Raw genomic sequence first — 22,248 nt, 5'->3', positions numbered from 1 at the left:
TGCTAGCAACCCAACCTGCACTACCTAGTATCACTCCTGGGGGTCCCCCTAAATCCTGGCCTGAGCATGCACAGGAGTGGCTGCTGTGTACACTAAGCAGCTGACTGGGCACGTGGAGCAGGGGGAGAGGATTGGTGACCACACCTGGGTGGCTGGGACAGAGATGCAAAAGCCAGCCAGGCAGGTTCTAGAGCCAGCCAAGAGTGCCTCCCAGCTCTGCTCCCACACGTGGCCGTTGCGAGCAGCATCGGGCGTGCCGATTCTGACACATCGCGGGGGACCAGGAGAGCCCCAGATCCAGCACACCCTGCCAGGAGAAGGGGGCCTGCTCTGACTCTCAGCACTGTAGGGCTGCTGTGGATTTTAGGGGGCCAGACAGCCTCTCCCCCATGCACTGGGGCTTGGCATCTCGGCCACTCCAGAGAGTGGTCAGGCATGGGCAGCATCGGGTACAGCCATTGCACCATGCCTCAGACCCAGCAGGGACTTGGCTATGGGGCAGGTGCAGCAGATACGCCCTAGGGAGGTGCAGCAGAGAGGAGCCCCACCATCACCTGGAAGTGGCTCAGCAATTTCTCCTCTAGCTCACAGCTCCCCTTTCAGGTGGGGAAAGCCTCACCCCACTGCAATGAAGGGGTCAGACCCCACCTCTTGCAGGATGGCTTCAAAGGGGAGCCCGGATGCACCCCAAAGTGTGGCCCACCCCAGATAAGAGTCATCATCGGATGAAGCTGTTCCCATTAGTGTAGCAGGGAGGGGATCATTCCCACCCCACCAACAATCCTAGTTCTAGATCAGGCAAATAGCTGTAAATCACAACACTGAAGAGCATCAAGTGCCTTAAGATGCCAGGGGATGGCAGAGGCAGAGCAAGGGGTTCTGCCACCCCACCCCCTCCCCTCCACCCACCATTGCCGTTCCCTTATGTGCTGGCAACAGAACCCAGGCATTCTGCCACCCCACCCCCAGAGGTGGCTGCATCTCAAGACCTAGACCATGCTGGGAAATATTTAGTTTCTGGCCCTTTGCAACTGATAAGTCTCCTCTCCCCTCAAGGACGGGGGGCACCGTAATGTGTCAGCCTATGGTGTGCTAGGCAGCTCCCCCACCCAATGATTGCATGGAAGGTGGGGGAGGAGAAGAGATGCTAGCCTGGGAGACCCCTGTGTAACCACAGGTTGGACAGAAGTTGATCAGTGGTGGGATAAGCTTCCATGCACACCCCCATAGGAGCGGAATCTTGATCTGGAGTGACCCCTAACCCTGGCGTGGGGGGAGGCGCTGTCTGACACACACACACCCTGCTGCCCCCAGCTAGAGCCCACCTAATCCCCAGCCCATCCAGCAGGTTCCAGAATGTCAGACTGTCCAGAGGCCAGTGGCCCAGGGCCAGACATTCCTGCATTTACTGTGGGCTCCCAACGCCCCCTCCCCCTCAGGGGCAGAATGTGCCCAACAGATCAGGATATACCAGCCATGCAGGGGCTGGAGACACCAGCTCCTCTTGCTTCCCAGGCACCTCTGCTCAGAGACACAGGCCTTGCCCAAGAGGCCTTCACATCAGGAGCCCTACAAGACAACATCTTCCCTGGCATCAGGGACCCAGTGTGTGTGTGTGTGTGTGTGTGCGCGTGCGCGCACGTGTGCACATGCATGGGGTGGGGACAGGGAAGACCTGTCTCAAAACAGGACCTTCCTCAATCCCTCTCTCTCAGCAGTGGGGTTGAAGTTAAACAATCCCATTCCAACCTGGCAGCTACTCCCTTAAACCAATCAATAAGCTAATTATTCATGGATCAGCCAATTTAGTTTATCAACTGGATTTAATCCATTGACAGAATCCAGGGTGGAGCATCTCTTACTCATCCCAGCACAGAGATACCAAGGCCCTTGTGAATTCACAGAGCAAGATGAGTTAGGCAATTCCCCTCCCCCAAAAGGGGAGCATTTGTCCCAAAGGCAATGACCAGACATTGGAGACCACAGCGGGGGTGGGGTGGGGTGGGGGGTGTGAATCCCTTTGCTGCCTCTCTAATTTAATCCAACTAACTACAACCCCGGCCAGCCCACACAGTGATTTTAAGACCAGAAGGGGCTATTGGAGCATCTACGCAGCCCTCCTGTCTAACCAGACCAAAGAAGGTCCCTCAGTTACCCCTGTATTCAGCCCAGTGAATGCACAATTTTAACCTACCTCATGTAGCAGAGCCCTTGATTAACACCTGAGATGCACCATCTTTAATTTAAACCAGTTTAGTTAAAGTGTGTTCCCATGGGCCTTCACCAGGTGATTTGTTTCACAGTCGCTCGGGACTGTGTAACCAGGCAATTGGGTGTGTGACTCTTTAAAGTCATCTCATATCAGCATAACCCCTAGTGTAGCTGCAGTTATAAATTCACTGATGCTGGCCTGGCTTATTCCCTCTCCCCTATAGAAATAGCTTGGTCGACTGTGGAAGTACTACAGATACGGGACATTAAGTTCCCTGGCACAGACCCTATGGGGAGTTAAGCGACAAAAGGCCTTTGAAGGTCTGGGCCCCCCCATTTCTAAAACAGACACGAGAACTCTGCTGATCTGTTCAGCAACCAGCGAGAGGGGGCAGAGTTTGGAACCCAACGGGAGGAAACACAGGTTACGGGACACAACAGAGGCACCCTGGGAACTATTTAGAAAACAGATTATGGGATGGAACTAAGAATTGTGGGAACATGACATCCCCTCCCCCAAGCTCCCACAAATTCTACAAGAAGAGCGGATATCCCACAATGCACAGCTAAAGAGTCCTACAAGATGCATTGGGACACCTACCCCATGTGGCAGGTCTGTCTTCTGCAGACACAGCCTTTCACAGCAAGGTTGCACAGCCCCAGCCAAGCACACACATGTTCCAGGTTCGTTGTCACGCTGGCAAAAGTGCTACTGGTAAAGCTCAGGGGTGTAGATGTGGCATAAGGCACCTTTATACCAGTATAACGGCAACCATGCTACCAGGGCGGGGCAGAGGGTGACCAACAATTTTAAGGCCTGGTCTACACTTAAAAATGAGATGGACCTGGGTACATCACTCGGCGCTTGGGAAAGTTTTGCACCCTGTGCAATGTAGTTAGGTCAACCTAGCCCACCCTGGAGACGTGGGTACCATGTCTTGGAGAGGGGGGTTCATTACATTGATGGAAAAATCCCATCCCTTGATGAAGGAAGTGTCTACAATACAGCGTTCCAGCTGCAGCACCCTAGCTGTGCAGCTGTAGTGTAGACATGCCCTGCAACACTACCAACCCAGGTAGAGCATCTTATTTAGATTTAGCTTAAGCCTGTTACTTTGGTCTCTCCTTGGGACACTTTTGCTGGTGGGAGCCGTGTCCACACTAGGAGGGTCAGCCCTGGATGGCTCTCCCAAGCACCTCTCCTAGCCAAGGTTCCACACCCCATCCACTAGGGTCGGCAGCGAGGAGCTTAAAATTCACCCCCTGAGTTAAAGTTGGTGAAATTTTCTCCTGGAAAGAGCCCCAGGAGGGGCTAAGCCAGAGCCATTTTGGGCACGGATTTACCCCGGCTCAGACCATCCCCTCAGAGCGTGCCTTCCCCCATCGCATTAGTGACCCAAACAGACTGGGCCTCCCTTGCAACTCCCATTCCCAGCCCCGGGCCTCTCTGATGGGCAGAGTAGCAGCCCTAAGGAGACCTAGGAACCCCGACCCAGCCCGGATAACAGTCAGCTGTCGGGAACCCACAGGGTACGACTCCCTGAGCCATGCGTGGTGCACAGGGAGGGTAAAACATACAGGACCCCATTGCCAAAGGGGCTCGGAGGAGTGGGTGACCCTTACAGCCCCATCGTCCCACCCCACCTTAGGACACGCCCCACCCCCGGCCAGCTCCAGCCAGACACAGCTGGGGGGGGGGGGGGAAGAGAAGCGAGGTGGGTCAGATCGCCCGGCTAACAAAGGCGTTGGCTCTCCCCCAGCCCAGCTGGGAGATTTGCACCTGCTGGGCTATTAACATTCACACCGGGCTGCATCCAAACCACCCTTCCCCCAGCTCCGCTCCAGCTGGGAACCGGGGAGAAAGCCTGGGAATGCGGGGGCAAGAGAGCCCGGGGCTGGGGAACACGGGGACAGAAAGCCCGGGAATGGGGAGGGCAGAAAGAGCCCGGGGCTGGGTAATGGGGGGGAAGAGAGCCCGGGGACTGGGGTGGGGGGTGGAAGAGAGCCCGGGACTGGGGAATGGGGGGGGCAGCTAAAGGCAGCGGGGCCGCAGGGAAGGGGCCGCCCAGCTGTTACCTGCTGCGATCCGCGGGGAACCGCCTCTCGCCACCTGCTGCAGCCCCCCGCCGAACCCGGCTTTGTCTGGCAGTGCGGGGGGGTGGCGGCTGCTCCCGGGCCGGGCGTGCGGTGCCGAGCAGCGCCCCAGCCCAACTGGGTGAGGAGGGGGCCGGGCGGGGAGGACACACGCTCCCCCCCCCCCGCCCAATTAGCTCGTTAGCCAATGGCAGGGCAGGCTGGGGTTTAAAGCGATGATGTCACCCGCTCCGCACCCCTAGGGGCTGGTCAATTGTCTTCGCCAGCCGGCGGGTGCTGCTGCTTTGTGCCCCTGCGCCGGGCAGCTGGTTACGGGATCGATGGGCCGGGGGGAGGGGGCGTGTAACCCTTTCACTGCCAGGGCTCCCTAGCCCGTCCCCACGCTACAGTCTGGCTAGCCCCCCACACGAACCTCTGTGGCTGCCCCCCCCCGTGTCTATCTGTCCTGTCCACCTCGCTGTCCCCCCACCCGGGCTCTGTCTGACCCTGTAGCCGGGCTGGCGCTGTTAGCTGGAAAGCTGGGCTCTCTCCCCAGCAGAAGTTGGTTCACCAAAAGACAGAGGGATCGCTCTGCGCCTGACCTCTCAGCCCTCTGCCTCGGAGAAAGCGGTGCTGCCTCCCAAAGAGGAGCCGGGGAGTGAGCCGTAACTCTGCGAGACACCAGAAATCAGGGCTGAACAGACTCTGCCTTTATGGCTTATCACAGCAAACTGTAACCCACGAACACCCCCTCTTTGTCTTATGACTGCAGAGGGGTTAATGGGCCAGCTACCTTGAACGGGGCAGTCAATTCTTTTTTGTCAAGTCCACATTTCTTGGTCAGGGTCCAGACTCCAGAGAAACATTTTCCACACTGCAATAATGATAATAAATAAAAAGATTTGAGGGTCTGTTCAAAAGCATCTGGCGGTCTGGATTTGGCCGGCGGTCTGCCCATTAACTACCCCCGTTTCCAGCATGTGCTACCTGTCTATGCTAAACAATCTGTTCCACCTTGGATTTCGCTGTGGCGCTCAGAGGCCCTTTCCCAGACCCAAAGAAGCGCTCTGTGCAGCTAGTCGGTTTCATCAGCAGAAGTTGGTCCAATAAAAGATCTTCCCTCCCCCACCTTGTTTTTCCTCTCCTGGGATCAACTCGGCTACAACACCACAGCAAATCTCTTTCTATCCACCCCCACACTCACCGTCTGTCTGTCTGTCATGCATTCTTTCTCTCTCCCTGCATCTCTCAGTTTAACCACCTTTTACACTAATATGCTGAACCCTTTGGTGTCAGAGGAAGTGGTAAATCCAGCATTGCCTGGTAAATCCTGTAACATTCAATATTGCCCCATATGGCCCAGTATGTTTACGACTGTGCTGCAAACCTGCGCCTTGTGGGCTGGTCTCTCCTTGCTCCCCAACCTCCAGGGGAATTTGGAAACAGCCCCCCACCCCACCCCGCTGCAGGTTATGCAGGGCTAGGGCTCTGGAGGGGGAACCAGCACTCTGCTGTCATAGCATCCTGCCAGCTGGGCCCTGCAGTGGGGGCCATCAGGGTGGGAGCGCAATCTGCCTGGGGGCTGCAAACAAGGTGGAACAGGAGTGGGCAGATCTGCATAGGGATGAGGGTGGTGAATGGGTTCCCTAGGGAGGTGATGGAATCTCCATCCTTAGAGGGTTTTAAGGTCCAGCTTGACAAAGCCCTGGCTGGGATGATTTAGTTGGTGTTGGTCCTGCTTGGAGCAGGGGGTTAGACTAGATGACCCCCTAGGGTCTCTTCCAACCCTAGTCTTCTGTGAAATCAGGGAAAATAAACTGGGTGAACCCTGGGCCCTGAAGTGCCTGCAGTGCTGATCAGGCTGATGGGGGGATGCTTCTGGGGGCAGGATCCTATGCTATGACTTGCCTCCCTTCCCCAGGGCAGGGCCAGGGCTGTTAGGGTTGGCTTGCCCAAGCAGTCCCCACCTACACCCTTATTTCTGAACAGCCCCAGCTGTGTCCGAATGGAACCACTGGCCTGCTCACCAGGTTGTGCCTCCCCAGAGGTTGCTCTGTGCAACTATAGCAGGAGGCAGGAGAGGCCCCTCCATTCTGAGCAGTTGGGGGCTGATTCATAGATTCTAGGGCTGGAAGGGACCTCGAGAGGTCATCGAGTCCAGTCCCCTGCCCTCATGGCAGGACCAAACACTGATTATAGGTCACAGGTTCAAGCCTCACCCCAGACATGGGAGACTGCAGGCAGAGGTATTATGGGATGTACCCCAGGGGGCACCTTCTCTGCTGCGCACCCTGTTCTGGAGGCTGCTCCTTCAGTCAGCTGCCTCTGCTTCTCCAGATCTGACAGGGGTACCCCACAAGGAGCTGAGGGATGGGCAGAGCTGTGTGCCAGAGGAGCCCAGGGCTGGGCCAGCAGGGGGTTGGAGGCTGGGACTGAGGGGCACCAACAGAGCCGAATGTGGACTTGGGGACACACAGCGCAGCAGGGCTGGTAATATAGGCAGCCCTCCCTGCCACACCCTCTCTCTCCTCACAGATATCTTAAGGCAGAATAGTCCAGATTTGCCTCCCTGGGGTTCAGTGGGAGAGTGTGGGGGTGTGTGGGGGGGGGGGTTGGAATTCAGAATCATTGGGCCCCTCACATGGTTAGGTTTGTAAAGCGACAGCGCCACCTGCTGTCAGATCCTGCAACACACCCGTGTGCACACAACACACTGCAGGCCTGCTCGGCGAGTCACACATGCACACACACGGACATGCAGCACATGCATGTGCAAAGCCACACACTGCAGCAGCAGGCCTGTTGTGGGTGCTGGCAGGTCAGGGTGTAATGCGACTGTGGCCCCCCAAGTACACGTCACGGCTCTAGCTGGAGTTCCATGGTGCTGACAATGCTGCTGACATTGGAGTTAGTGAGGTGTGTATGTGGGGTGGGGTGGGGGGTGCTGCTTCGCTACTTGGCTGCTCCCAGATTGTTTTTCAGTGTGATGCGTGTACACACACACACACACACACACACACACACACACACACACACACACACACACTTGTTCTCCATGCAAGGGGTGGGGGAAATGCCCTGGAGTCTCAGCCCCACACAATGAGCATCTCTAAAAACGGGCACAACTCGAGCAAACACCAGCTCATCCCCGCCCAGCACCCGTCCAGATGTTCTGATGAAATGACCGGCTTCTCCCCTAGCAGGCAGCTGCTACAGGCTGCCCCAGAGCTGTCAACCCACCAGCGGGTCCGTGAGAGTTGTGACTACTGCCTCAGTGTCTGGTCTGCACAAGTGGGTAAGAGCCTACTGCTACTGCCAGCTAGTGGAGCTCCTCCTTCGGCTCCTTGGACGAGGCCTGGGCTTTGGCGCCGAGGTTAGTGGGTTCACTTGCGGGGGGGTGTCATCGTTGCAGGAGCAAAGAGGGGGAGTTGTAGTACAAGAAGTTCCTATCCCCTTCACAAGCAAAGGCTGGGCTGTGAGATCCTCCCTCCTACCAGAATACCACCCCTTGGAATGACCTAGGCCAAGCCATGGGGCACATCCCCCCTGAGCCAAAGCTGGGCCATGGCCTCCCTCAGGAGCTGAACCTAGGATCTCTGGCTCTTAACACGTGAGCCTCTGGGGCCTGGGCTAAGAGCCAGGTTTGCTGGCCAGGGCTGCATCAGGCACAGCAGGCCCACCACCACTCGAGAGGGCCAGAGGACCACTCTGGGAGGGGGTGTCACAGGACTAAAATGGTGCTAGTGGGAGCTATTCCCCTGGGTGGGGGGGGGAGGTCTAATCCCACCCCCAACTACCCTAGCTCAGGCCCAACCCAAGAAGGACTCTAGTCTCGACAGGTCCTTAGACCAGGCCCATCACCATGGCATTGGGGTGCCCCCAGCCGTGCATCGAGCATCTGCCCTGCCTGCTCCATTCTCCATCTGAGTGAGTGTGTGGCGGGGAGGAATGACACGTTCCTCCTCTCTCACTGCCTATGCGTCCCCTCTGGGGGGGAGCGTTCCTACTCCAGGAGCTGCTTAGCGAAGAGCACAGGGGCCCTGCCCTAAGCTAGGTCTAGTGTAGGAACATATGCCCATATAGCATCATCGGTTGAGGGGTGGGTTTTTTTGGGGGGAGGGGGAAGGTGTTTCTAGACCAGCAAATGCCCTAGTGTAGACACAGCTACGCCAGTGTAGCTGTGCCATTGCCCGTACAGCCTGTTTTGCTCACTGACGGGGTACAAGCACTTTGCCAGTGAGCCAGCTACCTCCGTAGCACTGGGATACAACTTCCCCCAGTATGGGCCCCGCTGCACCAGGAAGGTTGCCAACCCTCCAGGTTTGTCCTGGAGTCTCCAGGAATTAAAGATTAATCTTTAATTAAAGATTATGTCATGTGATGGAACGCCCAGGAATTTGTCCAACCAAAGTTGGCAACGCAATGCACCAGTATAGCTTAGCGCATTACTTGGGCTAGTGCAATCCCTTGGCTGTGCAAACAGGAAGTATTGATCCATAGCAAGGACATTCAGTTCCTCTGTTTGGCACCGGTGTGACCGCTGCTGGAATAACATGGCCAGTTCTGGTGGCCCCGATTTGAGACGGCAGGTTGTGGATTAAGGGGGAAGAGTTCAAGACGACCCAGGAGAACGACTAAAGCAGTGGGCTCCAAACTTTTGAGGGTTGCACCCCTCCTTACCCCCATCCATGCCCCCCACCCCAGGCCTGGGTCGGGAGCAGGGCCGCGGCTGGGGATGGGAAAGGAGCAGCAGCAGCAGCCAGGTGCCGCTCCACTCTTGGCTCTAGGCAGGAAAGGGAGCCCTGGCCAGGGGCTGGGGGCAGGGGCAGAGTCACAGCCAGGCCATAGTGGGGGCCAGCAGCTAGGCCCTTGGCCGGTGCAGAGCCACACGTGGGGATGGGAGCTGGGGATGGGGCAGGGCTGGGTGGTGCTCCCTCCCCACCCCTGTGGGAGCTGACCAGGGCCTGCCCCACCCCCCAAACATTCCTCCACACACCCTGGGGGGGTGCATCCCACACCTCTGCACTAAAGGATTAGCAAACCTGCCTTCTAGTGATAGACTCCAGGAGCTCACTCGCTTTAATTTCCCAAGGAGACGGTTAACGGGGTGACTTGATTGTCATTTCTTAGTACCTACAGGGGAAAGAGAAATTTGCTAATGGGCTCGTCAGTGCAGCAGGCAAACATCTAACAAGATCCAACGGCTGGACGTTAAAGCTAGACAAAGTTCACACCAAAAATAGGGCAGCGAGGGTCATTCACCAGTGGAACAGCTCACCCAGGGCTGGAACAGATTTTCCCTCACTGGAAACCTTTAAATCAAGATGAAATTTTTTTAGGAGAGACGTGCTGCAGCCTAACCACAGCTATAGCACTTCCGTGGGCATTAATTTAGGGCCATCCAGGTCCAACCATGTGACCACTGTGGTCCCATCTGGCCTTGGAATCTCTGAATGCACCTTTATCCTGCTCAAACTGCATCCTTACTCAGAGGAAGCAGAGTGGCCTAGTGGGTACTGTGCTGGCCTGGCACTGCCCAGCCTGTTGGGTGACCTCAGAAAAGTCACTTCCCCCACTCTGTGCCTCAGTTTCCCCAGCCATACGATGGGGATCGCACTGAGCTCCTTTGTGAAGCACTTTGAGCTCTACCCCTGGAAAGGGCTAGGAATGATTATCAATGAATGAGCTCAGTATAACACCCCCTCCCCGCTATACAAAGCGCCCTGGGCAGATCAGGCCTGTGCTAGATTTAAACCTATATAAAAAGAGTATCCAGGCAGAGTCACACCAGTTGGATTTAACCCCCACATGTGCATGCTCCTATTTCAGTGTGAAAGCTGCATCGCCCAGGAAGCGCCTGCACTGGGGCCAGAAGAAACTCTATGGGGACTGTGACCTCTGTGGGGCAAAGAGCGTCATTCTGGTCTGTGCTTGTATAATACCTAGCCCGCGGAGGGGCTGGTCCACAGCATGACTCCTAGGCACTGCTGTAATACAGTTAACAACATACAGCGCCTAGTGCCCTGGTCCATGGCAGGGTTCCTAGGCATTGCTGTAATACACCTGATACTGTACAGCACCTAGCACCCTGGGAGTCTGCTCCACAGCAGGACTCCTAGGCATAACTAGAATACAAAGAATTAAACCAGGTCTACGCTACGGCCTTCTGCTGGCATCACTCAGGGGCATGGTAAGGACAGAGCATTGCTGGCATGAGCTCCTAGTACAGACCCACTTTGCCCGCAGAGCTGCCCTGTGACCGGGATAGCTTGCTCTGGTCAAGGGGGGTGGCTTTACTGTAGCAGCATAGTGCACGGTGCTGCTGCAGCCATGCCGGGAACCCTTTGCCAGTATAGCAACCCCCAACTTACCTTGCACTGTCCAGCAGGAGCTCTTGAAACACTTTACAAAGTAGTTTGGTATCATTATCCTCATTGTACAGATGGGGAAACTGAGGCACAGAGCAGGAAGGGACTTGCCCAAGGTGACCCACCAGGCCAATGGTGGATTTGGGACCAGCACCCCGCCATCCTGTGGCCCAGTCCAGTGCTCCACCCAGTAGACCCCACTGCCAGCCATATGCACACTAGCAGTGCTCTGGGGGTACAGTACTGGTACAGAGTAGGGGTGCAGTGCTGCGAGCATGAATGTGATCAATCAGTCCAGCTTTGTGCTTAGACCAAGCCTAACAGTCGTGATCCTTTGGCTAAGCTGTGGGCCAGAAGCGCCTACTCCTCTTTCTGCCCCGCGTGCACACCCATGGGGGGGGGGGGGGGAAGAGAAGGGAAGCAAACCCCCAAACTAGCCCCAGCTGAGTTTTCTGTACAATAAACTTTGTTTTATTGTGTAAAAGAAAAAAACAAACCCACCCAACTTCCAAAAACCTTTGACTCTGTTATTTATATCCAAAAATAAAAAAAATAAGCTGCTTTATTGTGATAAATACATCTAGAATACACTGTGATAAATACATATTTTTATAAACAGGGCACTGTACACTTTAGACACAGAAACAGCTGTGCTGGGAGGTAGCAACTGACCTGGACATAGAACAGAGACATTCTACCCCCCCAGGGCTACCAAGCTCAATTAACTCTTTAGTAGCTGTTTAACCTCTCAAGACAAGGGGGAGGCGGCCTCTACTGAGATGTCCCCAGCAGGGATGGCACCAGAGAATCTAGAAGCAGGAGAATCTACTCTGACTGCTCTGTAGCATGTATGAGCCTCTCTACATGGTAGAGGCACGAATGGGCGACAAGGCTGCTCAGGGTGGGTTACACGTAGGCTTGGAAGGATTCGATTTCCATCAGTAAGTCTCAGTAAACATGAATTGCACCAGCCACAAAAACATTGCTGCGGTACATGGCAGTTATCAGTGATGATTGGCCATGGCTGAAAAATGCTGCTTCACTCTCCAACTTTGATTTAAGGCGATTTCCTGTGTATAGTTTAACAGGGGGTGTTGGCCATTTGTGTTTTAACAGTGAACAAGCGTTAACTTTTTGGAATCTCAACAGCTACTGTAATTAATTAAAAGCAGCAAAGAGTCCTGTGGCACCTTATAGACTAACAGACATATTGGAGCATGAGCTTTCGTGGGTGAATACCCACTTCGTCGGATTCACCAACAAAAGCTCATGCTCCAATATGTCTGTTAGTCTATAAGGTGCCACAGGACTCTTTGCTGCTTTTACAGATCCAGACTAACACGGCTACCCCTCTGATACTTGTAATTAGTGTCTGATCCCCCCTATAGTGTCCCACAACTGGGAAAATTAAAGAGACACCAAACCACCATTATCTATTGAAATTAAAATCAAATGCTGCCAAGCTTAGTTAGATGCACTGAAGGGGGGATCCTGGATAAACTCCTCTGGATTGGGATGGGGGGGTATTTATGAGAGAAACAGAGCTGCTCTCCCCTCATATGCCATTCCTGTTCTAACAGAAACTAAGCAGAGAACTGGCCTTCCTGGAGCAGGGAAGAGACAGCTGGTCTGGTGGGGCAGTTCAGAAGACCAATAAACTTTAGAGGGTTTGGTGGATCCCGATCTGACATTTGTAGCTGGCAATCTAGCCAGGGACTGGAGCAGAAGACCAGCTTCTAAACTCCCAATTTTTTTTTTATTTGAGGGGGGCTGGAGTAGGACAGTCTGATGGAGATACGAGTTTGCAGGGTGTCTGGGAATGCCCCTCCCTTCACAAAGCAATTATACCTGCCAGCAAGAGAGAGAAGGGACTTGCAATCATGGCAACAGTCACTATAAACAGTACGGGGTGGGAGAGAAGAGGAGAGAATTAACTATACCTGATTTTTTTTTAACAAGTGGGGAAGACAGTGAGAAGGGAGGATAGATGAGATGGGCTTCGTTACAAAGCCAACAGCCATCACTCCAAGCTGAGTTTGAAGCTGTGTGTCAAAGAAACAAACAATTCTCCCCCCAGTGCAACATTGTTGTGCCTGTAGGTATAAAATCACCCAGCAAGTGGTGATAGAGCAGGCATGAATCCAATGCATCCTTCCCATGGGACCGCCAGCCCCTTGCCTCTTGGCATCCAGGGTATAATTAAAAGTGCTTTAATGAGGCTGGTGGGTGAGGGGGGGGAGAGAAGAGCCCTTTGGATTATTAGAGGGTAGAGGCAGCTGTCTATAGCTGCCATGTGGTTCAAATGACACCTACTGTCTTCCACCAGGGATGGAGAGCATGTCCATGGGGGGCTCACCACCAGGGGGCAGTGAGTGCACACAAGGCAGGGGCAGACAGCATGCCAGTCTGGAGGGGACTCCAGGTAGCAAGGTTGGGGGTGGTGGTAGATGTGGGTGAGATTCCCCCACCCCTAGGAGGAAGCGGGGGTGCACAGCAGGGTTCCATGGGGTAGGAAATGGAAGTGGGGGACACAGGGGCACAGGTGGAAAGAGGCACCATGGGACAGGAAGTGGCAGGCAGGAGGGAACATGGGTAGAAATACAGGCTAGAAAGGGGCTGCCATGTGGGTCAATAGCTTCCCCACCCCTGCCCCCCACCTGTCAGCTTAGAGGCCCCCAATCTATGGCTGAGATTCAAGTCCTTAAAGTGTCATTTGAGTGGGGGTAACCCTCCCCCCACACCATCACCAGGACCCCCATCCGCTCTGGGGTGCCAGCACTGCTCACTCCAGGAACTTGTGCGTGTCTCCATCTAGCCGGTGCTGGGGGTGCATGGCAGCCTCGTTGAGGGGCTGGCAGTGGGCCAGCCCGCACTGGCACGAGTGGATCACCATGACGCTGCGTGTGAAAGAATCCCTGTCTGGGCAGCGGAAGGGCACGGCCAGGGTGCGAGTGTGCAGGGGCACGCAGCAGCGCCCGTCCAGGCATGAGCCGCAGTAGCTGGGCTGGTACTTGCGGAGGCTCTTGCACCCGGCGTAGGTATAATGCACCGGCTCCTGCGCCTTGTGGGTCCGGAGACACTTCCTGCCCTTCTGTGGGGGGGGAGGGGAGAAATACCCTAGTTAGATGCAGCTGGAGGGGGAGGGAGGGAACATGGTGGGGGCTGGAGCTGCCTGTGTGTCAGACAGCTTCAAGGGCCTGATATCTACAGCTGCAGCATGGCATGAGTTTGCCAGGTCTCAGCCAAGAGAGGGGGATGGGGACCCAGTTGGATGCATCCAGAACAGAGTGAGTGTGCCAGGCCTCAGCTGTGTCTGGGGGATGGGACATGAGGAGGGAATCCTGGGAATGGGTGCATTGGGGCTCAGCTCAGTTTGGCTGGGGGAGGAGACACACTCCCAGCACTGGTGGAGACCCAACCCACCACTCAAAGGCTGGACTAAGGCTCCAGACCCCTAGCAGGGAAGCCTGGACTTCCATGGAGCCATTTATAGCAGCAGAGGTTCACCCCCCAGCCAGCTGCCAAGCTGCTGCATGGCAGGAGCCAGCCCAGCATGACTCTGCATCAGCCCCTTAGTTCTTCACCAGCCCCCCCCCACTCCTCCCTTAACTGGTGTATTGGGCCCTGGATGCAGCCTTCATGTGGAGATGGCGATCAAGAGGCTTGCTGAGGCCCCATTTGACAGATGGAGAAACTGAGGCACAAAGGAAAGGGACTATCCCAAGGTCACAGCAAGTCAGTGGCAGCACCAGAGAGAACTTAGAGTCCTCCCCACCCCCTTCTCTAATCACTAGACACCACTCCCCCCAGAGCTGGAGATAGACCCCTAAAAGCCCTGATTCCCAGCCCCTCCTGCTCTATCCACCCCCCCGACCCCTGAGTCCTTTGCTAGGGTAGCAGGCTCCTTGTTCCAACACAACTTCCAGGGGCTGTCCCCACCTCCCTTGGCAAGGATCCCCCCACTGCCCCCCAGCCAGGGATCACAGCCCCACCTTCAGCTTGGTGAAGTCAGGCTGGCCACAGGGTCGGATCTGACACAGCTGCGTCTCCTTGGCCAACTTGCACTGGGGGTTGTTGGTGGTGACCCGGGTGGAGGCACCTAGGCCACAGGTCTTGGAGCAGGGAGACCAGTCCGTGGTCTGGGTACGGCATTTCCTCAGCACAGAATGGGCCTTGAACAGAGGTGGCCAGGCTGGAGAAGGAGAGGGAGCTCAGTTAATACACAGGCTCACCAGCAGGGGGCGCTTGCCATCAAGCCAGGACTGGGAATTTCAGGTAACCCTTCAGTCACACTCCCAGCCACCAAAGCCAGGCATGAGCTGCAAGGCATGCTGGGAAATGTTCTGGTTTCAATCCCAGTCCATTATTCTATAGCCAGGCAGGTGGCTGAGTTCTGCCCCAGATCCATGCTCCTCTTGTCCTCCAGCTCAGATCAGAGCTGGGGGCAGGAGACCGTTCAGGCCAGTAACACCAGCTGGTAGGCCTGGGTAGGACACCGCCCTCTCGCCCGCTGAGGAATCAAGCTATATTAGCTGATGCCACTGTGTTAGGGTGGACCCATGCTCATTGCCACCAGCTGGCAGCCAGGGGTTGTTCCCCTCCCCACCAGTCTCCCAACAACCCCAGGTGGCATGAGACCCTCATAGGGGGATGGCAGACTAAACGCTGCCATCTGTCCTGCCCCATTCCTGCCAGAGCTGGTCCTAGAAGGTGGGAATGGAAGTGCCATCTGCTCACCACCCCTTCAAATGGGACACAAAGCCCCACACTGCCCCAGGGACTCTGCCTACCCAGCAGCCCTGGATTCTGGGGCCAGTTACTCAGCTTCCTCTGCTACCCTCTTGAGTATAGGGGGTGGGATTTAGCTGGTGGCCAGTGGGGCCACCTCTTGAGCAGTAGCCAAGCCAGGATTTGTAACTGGGGGTGAAGTAGGTCACTGATGGGGGGGGGGTTCTGGAGAGCGAGCCCACCCCACTCCCACCCAGCTGCAGGAGCTCCTGCCCATGGGGCCAGGCCCAGCTTCCTGTGTTGCAGCGCCATGCACGTTTGCCCCCACCAGCCCTCGGGGAGGATGGGGGGGCACCACCTGACCCCGTGCCCCACATCACAATACCAGGAGCAGAGAGCTGGAGCAAAGCCCAGCCCCGGGGACATGCACTGTTGCTGCCAGGCAAGTGCACTCTCCAGCCCCATGTGAAAATTGGGAGGGGGGAGGGAGGACAGCCCCTTCTGTCAATTGCATAATCCACTTGAAAAGGTGCCACACGTATCCCTAAAGGCTGCCACGCCCTGCTCCCCTTGCCCTCCAACTAACTTTGCCACTGGTTCCAGGCAGCAGTGAACTGAGCCTTTTGGGTGCCAATGATCTCAGCAGCTGCCATTCCTGGGCACTCCAACACCCAATGTGGATTGCCAACTCTTTGGGGGCAGGGACTAGCCTCCAGCCTTATGTTTCCACTGCAGCCAGCAGGGTCCCAGTCTAACTTAAATGGCCATGGACGCATGCGCCCAACTCATGCAATACAGGGAGGACTGGAGGCAAAGATAGCTTCCAGTCCAGCCACAGATGTGCAGTTAGAGCAGCCTAGAGGCTGCTCTAATTTACACTCTATAGTATTTGGGGAGCAGAGTATAGCCACAGCACAACATGCTCTGGCTGTGTCCTGATTCATTCCCTACTGAGAGAGCAGAGCCCTTTTGCCAGTTGAGGAAGTTCCCTGCAGGTGGGAGAGTAGGGTGGGAGGGAGGGGAGATTCTCCTAGAACGGACAATCAGGCTAAATGACAGGAGGAGTTGGAGCATTAGCCTGGGGTGGTGGGGGGAAAGCACCATTCCTAGCCACCCCACCAGGGCAAGTACATCAGACTTGAGCTTGGTGCTAGCTGGTGACAGCACGTACAAATCAGGGGTTATCCCACTGCACCCACCACTTCTTGCCCAGCCCTGGCATCTCATCCTGGGCTCCTAGGTAGGTGAGCATCCCCTCCCTAGCCCTTTATCTGGTGCACTCACCCAGCAGGTTCTTCCAGTGCTGGTCCTTGCCCACATAGATGAGCTCGTTGCTTTTGGTCTCCCCGCCCTCAAAGGAGACCTCCCCAAACCTCTTGGCCCCCTTGCCGCACACGAACTTCTTGCAGCACTGGCCGGGCACCTTGAGCAGCTGTGGGTCAGGGCAGCTGAGGGAGGTCAGGGGCAGCTCCAGGGGGCAGAGGGGCAGGCAGCCCACGGCACCATCGATGCAGCTGCACTGGTGCTTGCAGCTGGGCTGGAAATTCTCACCATTCTGGTAGATCCGCCCGTTGTATTCGCACGTCCGGCCTTCCTGTTTGGCTGGGGACACAGCAGGGCCCCCGAGGGTCTTGTTAGTCAGCTGCCCAAGAGGGACCCCCGCTCCCTAGCAGATCCCCCCTACCCCCTCACATCAAGATATCAATTGTCCTAGGAACCTACTGCTGGTCTGCCTGACTCCTAACCCCCCTCCCCTTTGCTGGCTTGGCATTATGGCCCCCCCAGCAGCAAGGGTCTCTGGGTACTTCGCTGCTCAGAAGCACTGCATTATGGGAGAGGGGCAGAACCACAGCAGTGGCCAGACAACTTGCAGCATCAGCTGCACCATGTGGAACAGGGGTCAGCAGCACCCTGGCATGGTGCTCGGGCATCCCACCTGGCACAGACCTACGCCCAGCTAGGGATTGTTGTGCAGGCATCAGATGTGATCAGAGGAGACTTGGCAGGGGGAGGGGCATCATGCACAGGGGAACAGAGAGAACTTGGGGTTCAAGCCCCTTAATGGGGGGGGACACAACACAGCTCAAGATTGGACCATTCCCATCAGAGGTCCATGGCTGGAGCCCCCTCCTGGGGCATGGGTCATTTGAGGCTGGTGACTAGGGTGCCCCCCAAATGAGGAAGGAACCTCACCTCTAAGGTAATTCACAGCCCAGGCCCTGGCGAGGCCAAGGGGAGCTGCTGATGCTGAGTGACCTCGAGGGATGAAGGACCTGGATGGATCTCCGGGAGTGTGGGGGGAGGTGGGATCCAGGTCTTTCATCCTTAGATGGCAGCACTGAGCCAGACCCAAGTGTTGGAGCAGGGACTGAGGCTGCTGCTCTCCCTAAGGGCCCAGGAGCAGGAGATTTTAGAGAGGAGCCCCAGCTTTAAATAGCTTTGGAAAACAGGATGTGGGTCGGGATCACAAGGGCCAGGAATGGATCGTATTGCAATAGCAGCAAAAAAAAACAACCAAACCCTCATGCTGGATCCAGGTTCCCTCACCTGCTGGGACCAGGGGGACAATACCTCTCCCCCCACTCCCAAGAAAAAGGGTGGGTGGGGGCAGATTTCCAAGGATGGAGGGGCAAATGTATCATCCCGGCAGGAGCATGGCTGGCTCTGGATCCCTGGCCCAGCTTTTCACTCTCCTGGACACATTCCTAAGCCCTGAGCTCACAGGCTCCAGCTTCCCCCTCCCGGACCCAGGCATGAGCCGATCCACACTGGGGGCAGGGGGCACAGGTTAGCAATGCTCTCCCACCCCAAGCCAACACACACCCCTTGCTCTGTGGTCTCCCTATGCTTTAGTGGGCTGCTGGATGCACTCATCTTTCTGGGCTCCGTGCTGTGCTACCCCCCCTACACACACCCCCAAAAAAAAATTTACATGGGGTTGAATCCCAGAGAAGCACATGTGTATCACCAGTTTCCCATACGACCTGTCTCCACTCCTAAGCCAGCCATCCATTCCCCCCACCCCCCGGTATTAATGAGACACACGTGGTCAAGGGAGACAGTCTGATCTGCTGCCTTCTCCCCAGGGCAGTCAGCTCCGGCATGGCAGGTGTGTGTGTGTGGGGGGGCGCGTGCGCGCCCTGGAAGGCATCAGCATTTGGGTTTTCAAAACACACTGAGCCCGACTGCCTTCTCAGCCAGTCAGAGCTCAAACGGGGACCCTGCCCCCCTTTACACCCATTGTGAACGCCTGTGGGGCTGGACTAACCCATCCCACTGCCCCACAGGGCTGGCACTAACATGCTCCCCCTGCCCTGCCAGCACTAACATGACTTCCAGGCTCTATTCCAAGCAGGGGGAGGAAGTGTCAATCACTGGGGCTGGTGGAGCATCAGTGACACATGTCCCCTCCACTGTCCTGGGCTCCTCTCCCCTCCCTCCTCCTACCGACACCTCATCCAGCCCTGCCATGCCCCTGTGCCTCCCACCCTGACCAGCCCCCCCACCCCTGCACCTAGAGCACCCCCCCCCCGAGGGAGCGAGCATTAGATCGCCACTGGGGGAGGGATGGTTTCCCCGTTTAGCCCTGGAATGCCCCAAGCTGGCTGTCCCCAGAGCTCCCTTAATGGGGGGCAGGAGGCAGCACATTCCTTCCACTAGCTCTCTGTATACAGATGCCACCTGCCCTGTACGGTGCATCAGCTGGACATGGTTATTGAAGGACCTACAGTAACATGACTTTGCTCTTTAACAATGAGGTTCCAGGAGACACCCCAGGCCCTGTCATTGCCCCAGGGATGGGAATTTCACCAGGTCAGGTGGACACCTCCCCCTCCCCCCGATTTGGTACCTGACTAACGCCTTCCCTAGACTAGGGCAGGAGCTAGATCTGTTGGACTTGGGGGGAGAAGGGGGAAGGGAGGAGTTCATGGCCCCCTACATTCTTTGCCCCCAAAAAGATCCTCTTACTTGGCTCAACAACCAGGGTGAGGGTGTTGCCAGCAGGGTCTGTATGTGGGGGTTCATCTCACTCTTTTGGGGTGGGAGGATTGTCACAAGCAGAGTTTATATTGGGGTGGGGGTATTTGCCCACCCAGTCTTCCCTGATGATCTGGAGCAAGGGTACCCCCCGAGAGATGCAGACAGAAGGTAAACAAGGACATGCCCCTCCCACCCCCGTGCCAGTCCCAGCAACCTGCTTACCCCGACAGATGCCCTTGCTGGCCAAGGGATCTGCCCCAAAGTTGCATTCCAGCCCCCTGTGGGGGTCACACGGCCAGTGCTTGCTGCAGTCGTCGTTCAGCTGCCTGGCACAGACTTTGCAGCACCCACAGCCATCAGGCACCATGCTGACCCCGGGAGCACAATGGGGTGGGCTGGGGGGGCAAACACACTGCAGAGGGCAACGACACACCACCTACAGGCAAAGAAACCCCACAGATGAGGGATAATGTTTTGGCAGGACCTAGAAAAAATGAGTCACAGCTGGTTTTGAATAGACACCATGTTGGTGGGGGGAATAGGGACAGAATAACATTTCTGTAGGTCCTACAAAAATGTTTTGCAAGTTTTAAATAGGCAAGCCCTGCCGAGTCCAAACATTCACCCCCCCCCCCTCCCATGAGCAGACATGCTGGGCAAGCACTCCAACGAAGGGACTATTTTGGGATGGATGAGCCAGTCCTCTTTTTATAGGAGGTGGCACTAAAATAGTTTCCTAGGTGCAGCTGCATTTCTCAAAGGATCTGCATTCCCCCACCCACACATTAAATCACAACAATAAAAATCCAGCCAGGATCAAAGTCCCGACCATGGAGACAGGCAGGGAAGAGAAGAGATAGGGACTCAGGGAAGTAATAGAAGAAAAAACAAACATCTCAGAATCAAATTCTGCTCTCAGGCTAGCGCAACACCCACTGGAGTTACTCCTGATCTTGTTTACACTAGTTTAAATTCAGAGCAGCAGCACAGGAAGTGACTCCAGGTTAGGGTGACCAGATGTCCTGATTTTATAGGGCCAGTCCCGATATTTGGGGCTTTGTCTTATACAGGCACCTATTACCCCCCACCCCCTGTCCAGGCAGCAAGTGTGAAAAATCAGGTCAACCTACTCCAGGTTTATACCAGTGCAAGTGAAGGCCGGATCTTCAGCTAGCCTAAACCAGTGTCACACCCACTGATGGAGCAGAGCATCTAGGAGAAAAATCCTCAAATCCAGGAGCCTAAAGTTAGGCACCTAAACGAAAAAAGTCAGTAGCCAGGTTTGCAGACCACCCGGCGCCACGTGAAGTCAACGCGAGCAGGCTCTGAAAGGCCCGGTCAGGTCTCAATAGGATCTAGTTCCTTAGCTGGGATCGCTCAGAAGTTACTCCATATGGGAACGGGCTCCTTAGACAGGGGCGCAGACTTTAGACCCCCAAAGCGAGCCCCCTCGGCCGGTGTAAATCAGCCTCGCTCCCGCGACTGATTTACACCAGCTGAGGATCCGCCCGTCCATCCCCAAGGGGGAGGTGGGATCCCGAAGCCGGAAGATTCCCCACTCACCAGAGCAACGCGCAGCAGGAAAACAAAGCTGAGCAGAGACGCTTGTTCCATCGCGGACTTAAACGGGGCAGAGGAAAGAACTGCCCAGAGGGGCTCAGGGGAACTGAGTCACAGCTGATCCCAGCAGCCAGACAACCTTAGCAGCGCTGCCGCTACTCAACAACCGCCACCTACGCAAACGGCATATGCATCATCCAACCACCCCGACAACGTCTGCACCGGCCCCCTTCGGCTCCCCATTTATATGGCCACCGCCAGCGCCCCGCCCACCTGCCTTGGCCGGCCAATAGCAAGGGTGGCGCCCTTCCAGACATTCCAGCGGGAAGGGGCGGGGCCTGCGGCGGTGGGAGGGGCCGCATGAATAGAGTCATTCATAAAACGAGAGGCGCTGCTGCGTTCCAGGGCCGCGCGTGGAAAGCAGCGCATTCCGCTCGGAGCCAGGCGCTGCCGGCTGAATGCAGCGCCCTGCCTGGCCGCCTTTGCTCCCGGTGCCACAGACATACCAGGGCGAGGGGCAGCGCCGGCCGCAACCATCCCTGCAATGCACGAAAACAAACTCCGGGCGAGCGGGCGGCAGCAGGAGCGACGGAAAACGGAGAAAGGAAAATAAACAGCGCGCGGGTGGTAGCGCGAGCCAGGCGCGGCTGAGCTCTCAGGGGGGCGCATCAAAAGGGGGGGTAGGAGCAGGTCTCGGGGTGTCACGAAGGTAGGGCGCGGGGGGGGCAATTTGGCCACGCCTCCCCCGCTGCTCGGAAGCACTGGGTTATACGGGCCCGTAGGCTCAGCTGCCCCCCATCATTCATCGAGGTTAAAGCCCCAAGGGACTACCAGCCCATTGACTGACCAGCACCCTGGAAAGCGGGCCCTGCCCCCAGTGTTTGAGCCCGACGTGCAAGCAGGATTTTCGGCTAAGGATTGGGGCCGGGTTACCTACCGGCCCCCGTAAATTTGAGTGGCATTGTGACCTGGTGCAGGAGGTCCAATGCCACTCAAATCTGGCCCAGCTGCCCCCTGTCATGCGATGCCTCCCTTGGGGGCTTCCCCCACCATACTCTGAAGAATGGGGGCATTGCTCCTGCAGCACCACTCAAAGTTGTCCCCCCCCCCCACTGAAATCAGAGACCGCACCCCTGCTCAGCTCTCTGGGTGTGAATCTGGAAGCCAGAAGAGTTGTGCGGGAGCCACCAGACAGGACTGGGTTCAATAGGTTTATTCCCAATTTACACCAGGGTAGAGGGGGAGGGATAGCTCAGTGGTTTGAGCATTGGCCTGCTAAACCCAGGGCTGGGAGTTTAATCCTTGAGGGGGCCACTCAGGGAGCTGG

At 56.3% G+C, this 22,248-nt stretch overlaps 2 protein-coding genes across 2 annotated transcripts in view; both read right to left on the bottom strand.

Moving 5' to 3' along the window:
• LOC120391291 (nascent polypeptide-associated complex subunit alpha, muscle-specific form-like) overlaps positions 1 to 4,439 on the bottom strand; it is a 36,038-nt gene extending 31,599 nt beyond the window's left edge. The window contains exon 1 of the mRNA XM_039514790.1: positions 4,288 to 4,439. The gene's annotated coding sequence lies outside the window, so the exon portion shown is untranslated. The remainder of the gene's footprint in view (positions 1 to 4,287) is intronic.
• Positions 4,440 to 12,046: 7,607 nt separating this feature from the next.
• LOC120390791 (CCN family member 1-like) lies at positions 12,047 to 21,126 on the bottom strand. Its single transcript, XM_039513659.1, has 5 exons — positions 20,925 to 21,126; positions 19,584 to 19,797; positions 16,665 to 16,982; positions 14,645 to 14,844; positions 12,047 to 13,743 (listed from the first exon to the last, which is right to left on the bottom strand). Exons 1-5 carry the CDS (start codon positions 20,973 to 20,975, stop codon positions 13,435 to 13,437), a joined length of 1,092 nt encoding a protein of 363 aa, XP_039369593.1. The 5' UTR covers positions 20,976 to 21,126; the 3' UTR covers positions 12,047 to 13,434.
• Positions 21,127 to 22,248: the final 1,122 nt, after the last annotated feature.

Source organism: Mauremys reevesii, linkage group 25 (genome assembly GCF_016161935.1).
Source record: "Mauremys reevesii isolate NIE-2019 linkage group 25, ASM1616193v1, whole genome shotgun sequence".
Lineage (NCBI taxonomy): Eukaryota > Metazoa > Chordata > Testudines > Geoemydidae > Mauremys > Mauremys reevesii.
The sequence above is the reverse complement of the archived record's forward strand: the minus strand, read 5'-3'. Positions and strand labels throughout refer to the sequence as shown.

Coding starts and splice junctions, on each gene's coding strand:
- LOC120390791 (XM_039513659.1), bottom strand. CDS start 20,975: ATGGAACAAGCGTCTCTGCTCAGCTTTGTTTTCCTGCTGCGCGTTGCT. Junction 19,798..20,924: donor TCCTGCTGCGCGTTGCTCTG/GTGAGTGGGGAA, acceptor CTTTGCCTGTAG/GTGGTGTGTCGTTGCCCTCT. Junction 14,845..16,664: donor GCACTGGAAGAACCTGCTGG/GTGAGTGCACCA, acceptor CTCCTTCTCCAG/CCTGGCCACCTCTGTTCAAG.